Source organism: Camarhynchus parvulus, chromosome 1A, assembly GCF_901933205.1.
Source record: "Camarhynchus parvulus chromosome 1A, STF_HiC, whole genome shotgun sequence".
Classification (NCBI taxonomy): domain Eukaryota; kingdom Metazoa; phylum Chordata; class Aves; order Passeriformes; family Thraupidae; genus Camarhynchus; species Camarhynchus parvulus.
In genome coordinates, this window is record NC_044586.1 from 23999644 (window position 1) to 24009164 (window position 9521).

At 45.4% G+C, this 9521-nt stretch overlaps 1 protein-coding gene across 1 annotated transcript; it reads right to left on the reverse strand.

Moving 5' to 3' along the window:
* Positions 1–13: 13 nt before the first annotated feature.
* On the reverse strand, positions 14–8830 carry LOC115910044 (cytochrome P450 2D14). The gene is given in 10 exon segments (XM_030959835.1): positions 14–192; positions 321–462; positions 1361–1548; positions 2089–2137; positions 2139–2231; positions 4040–4213; positions 4345–4505; positions 4981–5133; positions 5834–6005; positions 8618–8830. Coding segments are annotated over 10 exon segments (1524 nt in total).
* Between the last annotated feature and the right edge of the window lie 691 nt (positions 8831–9521).

The following is a 9521-nucleotide window of genomic DNA, read 5'->3' on the forward strand; positions in this document are numbered from 1 at the left end:
GAGTGGTGTGCACCTATCTTGGGAGAGCTCGCAGCAGGAATGGGTGTGGAGAGTTGATGAGTGCAAAGTGACCGTCCTCCTGTGGCCTGGGCTGGTCCTCAGGGAGCACAAAAGTGAATTTCTGCAGGAGAGTGGTAAAGAAGAGAAAGAGCTCCATCCTGGCCAGCTGTTCTCCCGGACAGGCACGGCGACCTGCAAGAGAGAGAAGAGGAAGTGTCTGTCAGAGAGGGCAATAATCGATGCTGGAATTGCAGCAGGGGGAGCCGATCACCCTCCAGCTGTGCTTCTGACCTGCGGCTGGATCCTGCCCTCAGATTTACCTGCTGAGAAGGGCAGGAAGGCCTCTGGTTTCACAAACTGCCCCTTTGCATCCAGGAAGTGTTCAGGGTAAAACTCGTTTGGTTTCTCCCAGACTGTCTCATCCTTCAGCACTGAAGACAAGTTGGTGATGATTGTTGTCCCCTGCACTCAAGAGGAAACAACTTAAGTGAGAACAGCAGCATTATCTTGGCACAACAGAACAGTGTTGGTTCCTCTTTAGTCCCTGACTACCAACTAATAGCACCCATTTCCACTTCTGCATCTTATTTGAAACAGAGGCAAAGCAGGGCCCTTTTCCAATGGCATTTGGTGCCTGCCCTACACTCTGAAGCACCTGAACTTTTGTAATTTGTAGCCTTACAAAGGCTGTAGTGTGCACATGCCAATTTTATGGTTACACAGTGGAAACAGTCTCTGCTTCTCAGATCCTCCTGGACTTGTTTTATAGCTGCAGAGAAAAGGCTGACTGACAGACTTCAAAGCCCAACTTTTGCAGGGACCATGGAATATTGCAGAGCTTTCCTGTTTCACATGTCAAGGTTCTAAATCAGAGGAGATACCACATGGCTACAAAAAAATTACAAAAATATCCCAGGCTTAAATTCTGCCACTGCTGCCAGGGCAGCTGCTTGTCACAAAGGAGCTGGTCTGAATGCCAAATGGATCTGAGTAGCTTCAGAGATTAGAATTTAACTACTGGCATCTCAGGAAAGCCAGTAAGCTGGTGTTCAGTGCCTCCAGAGAGTCTGTTAGGCTGCTTCTGACAGGCAGTGAATATCATGGATCATTGGGAGGAAAGGAAACCTTTGCACGGAGCTGCCACTGCAGTTGTGTTCCCATACAACAAGTGTGAGCCTAGAACACAGATGTGACTGTCTGCCTGAACTTAGCATTTCAAAGTGTCCTATTTTAGTGCTCAACAGTGACTCTAATTGGGGCTGGAAGTGCAATGCTGCAGGGTTGGATGGGATCATCCCCACCCTGTGCCTGGCAGCTGCACAAGGAGAGGTTGCTGTATTGCTTATGTGGTCATGGTCACCTTGGGAATAAAGAAGCCTTGCAACTCAGTGTCCCGGTATGTCATGTGAGGTAGCGCAACAGGAACAACATCCCCACAGCGTTGCACTTCATGGATCACAGCATTAGTGTAAGGCAGGCTTGCTTGGTCCATCATGCTGGGGGGTCTCTCTCTGCCAATCACTTTATCAATCTCTGCCTGGACCTTACCTGAAAGCAGAAGAGATAAAGAGTTAGAGGACCCTTAGTGGACCAGATGCAACTGGTAAAAGCTGAAGGAAGACTGGCTGCAGGAGATTGTAAGCACTGTGTGAGAACAGGACAAGCCGTTAGAGACAGAAAGGCATTTTTCAGTTGATCGGTGACTGTGTCTAATTGTTCTTTGCTCAGAGCATCCTTATCAAGGCCTTGCCACTTGGTATGCTGCCGTACGCCTCCTCTATGCAGCTTGGACAAGCAGCATTAGAGAATTTAAACCAATCACCATCTATTCCAAATACTGGAAGAGGGTACGCTGACCACAGCCAGTCCCCAGGTGAAGCCCTCAAAATGAAGGCGAGAGCAAACTTGCCTTTCAAACTTCAGTTTTTATAATGGCTACCCCCTGCCTGAACAGCTGTTTGGGAAGTGTTTCTCCTGTGTTTCTGCTAGACCAACAATCACCAAAGCTGTTCTTCATTGCGTATCCTTGGGGGAAAATGAGTTTTGAAAGGAAGAGGCTACATTTCTGTAGGTATGTTTCTGACTTACTCTGTATTTCTGGGTGGAGAAGCATGTACAGCAATGCCCACCGGAGACTGCGTGGAGGTGGTCTCAGAACCAGCTGTAAACAAGTCCAGGGTCACCAGACGAAGGTTGTTATAGTGGAAACCATTCTCTTCAGCTGCCTTACCCTGTGGAAAGCAAAAAAGTAGGTGATTGGAGTTGCAGTATTTGCTGGGGAAGAAGATCATTGTCCAGAGAAGTGCTGAGAAGCACTGGATCCATTTTTTAGCATGTGTTCCTGCTTTTTATTGGAAGAGCAGAGCACAGCACAAGCAACACTCTGAGCATGAATGATAGACTTTGTAACCTCCTGTGTTTGAAGGTCCTCAACCACCTCCAATATACTCAGAGAAGAATGCTACTCCTGCCTTCAGGACAGAAGTAAACACCTTGTGCCTTCAGCTCAGGCAGCAGGCTGTTGCCACTCACTGTAAGATGTTACAAAAGATATCCCCCAGAGGAGGTGGAGCACAGTTATTCAGGTTTGATCAGATGATAAAAGCCACAGAGTAGAGAGCAGGCTGCATTGATATGGCAAATGCAAAATCAGCATTATTTTAAGGGGGTTATCTCTAGCTATGCATTACAGATTCTCACTGCTCCTGCTCTGGTGTTCTCTTACAATTGGAAAAAAAACCCCCAAGGATCAGGGCTATCAGGTTAAAGGATTATTGCTTCCTACTAAATCTGCAACACCACTTCCAGCAAAACTGGTCTCTCATCCAAATGCTAATTGAGCTCAAATTTGTTAGCATATGAGATATGACAAGCTCTCTGCAGGAGTTCATCTGCTTGTCTTTTCTAATCCTCTTTATACTTCCCTTTCCTAGGGACTAGCTTCTGTTAAGTTATTCTGTATATTTAGATGCTGTTGTAATATGGATAGCAATTAATAATGCATTTAAGACTCAACTGTTATTCCAATAAAAGATCTCAGACAAGGGAGTTTGGGACAGACTTGACCCAAGTTAACTCAGGAGAGGGATTTATCAGACAGGCTATCAGGTGATGTTAGTGAAAAGAAGAGAGTTGTGACAAGAGGCAGCACCCACCCCCAGACTATACTGCTCAGTGCAGAATAACATGGGTCACGTTGCTCTGCCCATGTGCTGGAGGTGGCCGACCCCCACAGCATGGCAAGGTTTGAAATGCAGAGCAGCAGTCCAGTCTGAGGACTTGGATGGGCAAAGTGATTTGCAAGCAGAATTTGGTAATATTGCTCATCTGGCACTTGAAATGTAGTGAATCCATGTGCAGAAACATATGGCAGATAGACAGGCTGACCCAAATATCTTTGATTTTATACTGACTTTGTGCCTGACTGGATTCAAGGAAAGACTCCTTTTAATTTCAGTGAAGTTCAGATTTAGGCCTTCCTCTGAGATCTAGCAAATGAGTTCTTAGCAAGCAATTCAAATATATATATATATATCCCAAAGGAGACACTGGTTTCAAATCACATCTTGGTTTAAAGGCAGGCTGCAATGGGGCAATGATTCCAAAAAGTCAATCTGTTGCTCCAGTTTTTGACTGATCTTGAGGCATCAGTCATTGAGGCACTGACATTACACAGAATCTTGCATGCTGACTTGTTCCCTGGTGCAAACTTAGGACATATATCAAATTCTCAATTATTGCCTTTTAGAAGCCTTCATATTTTTGTAGGCTGGAAAGAAGGAAGTTCCTAGATTCTAAAGGAAGTAGGAAGACAGAAAACAGAAACAAGAACATCAGCAGATAACATGGTGTCCTAAGACAATAAAAGAGGTTTCAGCATGAAGAATACCTTTCTTCCCAGGATACAACATGGAATGAAAAAGCAGGAAGTTAGCTGGTAAGAGGTTTTGTGCAGCCCTAGGAGGAAAGTCAGCTTCACAAGCTTGAACTGGCAGAGAAACTACTCCTGATCCTGGAGAGTCTGCTAGTATCACCCTACCTTCTCCATTTCCTTTAGAAACACATCTGTGACATCTCGAGTGTAAGCAGGGTCCCGGGTCTTCCTATGCTTATCTATGGCCACATCTATGAAGTCCATTAACTCCCTTTGTGCTCGGAAAAGCTTCTGTGCCACTCCAGGGATCCGCACCAAAATGGGCACCACGTTAAGAAGCTGGGGTGTGAGAACCAAAGAGGGGACAAAGAAAGAGAGAGGGGATATTACATGATGTAAAAAAAAGAAAAATTATGAAAATACAGTTCTTTCAAGAAATAGAGGGCAGCTTCTTACAGCTTGTGGTTTACCTGAGGCAGGAATCCAGTTTCTTCATCCAAGGAATTTTGAAATAACCGTGATAGCTTCTTGAATGTCTCATCACCATAGTCAAAGCGGTCTCCAAAGACAATATTGCAGATCATGTTGCAGACGGCATTGTTTAAGCGAACATGTATATCAAAAGATTTACCTGAAAATGGAAATGGAGACCAAGCCATGAAGCTAAGCAACACCAAACTGCTGGACCTCATCTGTCAGCAGTGAGAGTACACAAATTCCACTTTGATAACACCAGGAGAAAAAGCTGCCAAACCACTCAAAGCATCACACTAGGAAGTGAAATAATCTCATTCTTACTAATATTTAGTTGCTCTATGTTTAAAGAAGAAAACTCCCAAGAAAAACTGAGCTGTGGGGCTGTTCTGTGACTTGACAGGTAACACTTTGTTCTGTGTCTGGATGAAAGGCTGTGAACTCTCAGCTGCACTTTCATTGCATGTGATAATATCAGTATGTTCCACTAAACTTCATCATAGACTAGGAACACTGCATTTGCATGGGAAGAGAGCACTGCATGCAAACAGGGGTGGCTGTAGCATTACTTCTCCCTGCATCACTGTATTGCCTTTTTCTGTGATTTCCCCATCATTGTGGATGTCACAAACCTTCTTCAGACTCAATTTCAGAACAAAGAAATCCAGCTTCCTCTACCACTCGCTCCTCCAGGGATTTCTTTCCCATCCCAAAGTTCCTCAGCGTAGAGAGTGTGAATCTCCTTAGCTCCTTCCAGACGTGCCCGTATCTTGCTACAACAATCCCTGGAATCATAGATGAGCAAGAAATGTCAGATATGTGGTTTGTACTTCAAGAGAATGTTGCTAGAGAACAGCAATTGTGAGTCTGAGGTACAGGTCTGTATGGACAGATGGAACAGTCTGACCTTGTGCAGCAATTCAGAAATGGATCACTGGACATTCTAAAGCTTGTGCATGGCTGGGAAAGGTGCAGGGGGATTCAATGGGAGCAACAAGGGCTGCTATGGATAAAGGAATCACCTCTCCAAAACATTCAGCCTTGATTCCATAGCTTGTGTGAACTGGGTAGCAGCATGTGCCACCACACAGGAGCTGAGGATGTGATGTGGGCAGGATGCAGGAAAATACTCTGTCTTGAATGAAAGTCACCACAACTTGCATGTACCATTTCCCATAAGCATTTTGTCTTACATAAGCACCATAAGCACAAATTTGTGGCTGTTGGGAGCTGGCAGAAAGGTTGTACCATTTATAGTGTCCTTACACAGCTGAAGAAGTGTTTGCTTGCTGGAGCTGTACTACAGCCAGGAAGGGGAGCCCCCATTTAATCAAATCCAAGTTTATCACCACCAAAGGGTGCCAGACATGCAAGGAGATTGACCAGCAGGACACACAAAGGTGCACTGCACTGAGAAAATCTTGCCTCTACCCAATCCTTCTCTTGCTAGTGCCATCAAGGAATGTCCATTGTCATGGGACTTGCCTTCACAATTCTTTCCATAGCCCATGTGTTCATATATTGCAAAGTGGGGCCGGTCAGCAAAGTCGTCTGATTTGTGGACCAGGGCTTCCTTCACTGTTTTATACCCATTCAGCACTACCACGTTGGTCCAGCAGTTCTGGAGACTGAAGATGTTTCCAAACTTCTTCTGGAGCTACCAAGATAAAAAAGCATGTCTGTTGTGGTTTGAATTTATTTTATTGATTCTTTGTTAAGTGGTTTGTTCTGCTGTACCCCCATGTTCTCCCCGAGTTAGTGTTACCCTCCCTCAAAGCTGTCCCTCATGCCATTCCTCACCCCTTGTTCCACCTGTTTCCCTGACTGTCAAGGCAACCCAGCCCTTGATTCCCAAACCTTCTCTGCCACTTTAACCACTTAAACCTGGGCTGTGTAATGGCACCTTAGAGCAAGTGGCTCTAAAGGTTCTGCCTCTGGTAAATCCCTGTACCAAGGCAGCTCCCCACTCCTGGTGTGGCACTGGAGTTCCAAGAGCTAGCCCAGGCTCCAGCAGTCACTTCACGTTCCTGAAAATGAGCTGAGTGTAACATCAGAAATACCACCATATCTTTCTTTAGGGCATTTACTACTGAGTGAACTTTGAGGTACTTTTCTTCAGGGATTTCAGCTGATCTTTGACCCTGAACTTTGCAATGCAACAACTCCAAACAGTGCTAAGCAGCAGCTGTAGCAGGGATCAATGCCCTGTAAGTCGAAAAATTTAGAACACACCTGTCCTGGCCAAACTGTTGTCATGAACATTGTGCAAGTACTTTTAATTTTGTCAAGAACCTTTGTGGGAATTTTTAAAGACTGCATGCTCAATAATGAATTATTTCCTAATAATTCTCTTTATTTTGATCTGAAAGACCAATTAAGTTCTGAGTTAGTCTACTTCTGCTGAAGGAAATATTGATAATAAGGTGATACATAATTTCCATTTAAAGTTGCATTTGTACCTAAAGATCTACCCAGAGCCAGGTTTCCAGAAACATGGTTGGGAAAGGCAATGCCACACTGGAGTTCCAGGTCAACTTTCTCCCTAAGAGGAGTGTACACATCTAGTACGACTGGTAACTGGAACCCTACATCTGCTGTGATGAGTGAGCCTCATAAAGCTGAATCAGGATGGCTGCACAGGTAATTCTGTCAGCCATACACTCTCCATGGGAGCTGGCCATGGAGCAAAGCCTTCTCCAGGCAGACAAGCCCTTTAACGGGACACGGACTCCTGGCCAGGCAGGTCAAAGCTCCCTTGCTAGTCAGGAACACTGAGCAAAGCTCAGAAGCACATTGTTTAAAGGTAGTGCAAGAGTAGTAACACCCCCCGGTTTGCTTCTACTTTTTTTTTCCTGTCTTTTTTTCTTTGTTTAAGAGCTAAGATTCTTGATTTCTGCGCTATAGCATTGCAAGGAATTGAAGTACTTAATACTGTATTTGCAGTAGGGTTGCAAAGGGAATTAGCACTTCACTGGCACTAGAAATACATAATTAAAAATGATTACTGGTCAAGATTGTGGTTAGTATGACCCTGAAGTGATATGATTTGAAAATAGGAAGCTTTTGGACTACATGCAAGCAAATCATACAAATGCTAAATTTAGTTTCTCCACTTGGCAGGTTTTGGACAGTGCTGTCCTAAAAAAGAGGCCTTTAGAGTTTGCAAACTGAAGCACAAAACAGCCATGGTTTATCTGCTGCAGGCTGTGAAAGCCCTGCTTTCCCTTTGAGAAAAGCTAAACCCTGACTTTAAATAGGAACCTACTGAGATTTTGGGCATTGCTGCAGGGGCAAATCCCACAAGCTGGTCTCTTGAACTGAAACTGTCACATGCCTGCAGGCCTGCTTCAGTAACTCTCAGGGAAGCCTGCCATTCCTGCAGCCACATTCCCAGCCCACAGATATTTGTTTGTCTTCCCTTCTTTGCACAACTCCCTGCTCCTTTGCCTCCAGGCCTGCCCACAGGTCAGTTTGGTAGCCAGCTCTACAGCAAACTCTATCACTGGGGGCTCAGCAATGGTCTCCCACTGAGCTCTTACAGAGATGGGGAGACAGAGATTGGGAAGCGTTGGTCTGTGTGGGCCAGGTCAGTGTCCTTGAGCAGTGACTTTCTTCATCCTGGACTTTGGAGAGGGTAGTGATACTGAAGTTGGCCAAAAATAAACGTTCCAACATAATTTGAAGTATTAGAAAGCAGATATGCTTTACTGTAGCACTGGGCTCCTCTAATAGAATGAGTGTCATGTTTTTACCCTTTACAACAGGGTATTTATTGCACCATGATCATACATATGCAGAGCAGCATGCTTCCCAGCTACTACATAGATATCACTTTTCCTAGGACTTATCTGCACGCATCTGCCTCCCACTCGAAGTCCTTTCATGGTCCTAGAGGGTCATTGAAAGCTGTCTCTGGGAGTCAGACTCACTGAGTGCTTCAATATTAAAGGCGGCCTTCCCTTGAACTTTTTCTTTGGTCATAGGCTCGTTTCTTGTTACATAACTTGCCAAAACACCCATTTTATTCCTCGTTATCTGTTTAGCCACTGTTTCCAGCCATGTTTATCATCCTATGTGCATACTTTTACATTCCTTTACCTTTTTTTGCTAGTTAGTATTAAAGCTCTCTCTAGCAACTTCAGGGGAAAGGAAAATTCCTGTTCTCCATGTTATGTACCTGTAGCTGATGCCAGGGTGTGACCCAGCCCTCCTGGGCCCACGGTGGATTGTTTTGTATGTGGAGGGTTTTGCTCAGGGGCTGCCACTCACCTGGCCGAAGGAGCGGTGGGGGTTGCGGAAGTCAATGGAGAACATGGTCCCGATGAACGGCAGCGAGGCTGGGCCCGGCGGGTAACGGCTCCACGTCTTTCTGCGCTTCATGAAGTCAAGCAGTAAAGTAAACACTATAAGAAAGACTCCCAGTATAGAGATGTTGCTCCAGATGGATGACAGCTGGGACCCCAGCCACAGGAGCAATGCCATTTTGTAGCCTGTCTACTCCTTGTACTTCTTGACCCGAGAGTGTCGCTACCCCCTTTTGCCTTTTCTCTTCCCCTCTCCCACTTTCTTCAGTCCTGACAGCTGCTCCTTTCTCCTTGCTTCCTCCTCTTCCCCACACTGCCTTTTTCTGCTCTCCTCTCTCCCTGCACTTGCTGGCCTTTAAATATGAACTTTGGCTCTGCCTCCAAGCTCCTCCTCTGCTCGGTTCAGCCTTAGGGGACTGGTGATGAGGGTCCTCCCTCCTCCTCCCCCTCTTCTTTCTCCAAGGCCAGAGCTTAGAGACCTCTGTTGCTGCTGAAAGTGCCAGCCGGTGCTAACAATGCCCTCAGTGGGGCAGGACTGGCTGAGCCCTGGCTGTTGGGGTGCCTTCTCTCACAACAAGGAGAAGTACACAAGCAACCAGTCTTGCTGCATTCTCATGGGGCAATCTGTAAAAAGGTTGTTTAAATGTGTGTCACCTGCTTAGTACAGGCAAGTCAAGGAAGAAGCAGCTCCTAAACGCAGATCATACAGGTTTCTGTTTGCAGGCTGAGGAGAGGTTCCATTGGAACTTGAGAAAGTTCAGGTTAGATCAAACATGCCCTTACAGAAAGCACTTACTACAGCAATTAGCTTAGAACAGTCCCCTGATATTTTAAAAATAATTTATGTTTCTAGGAATAAAAATTTTTAT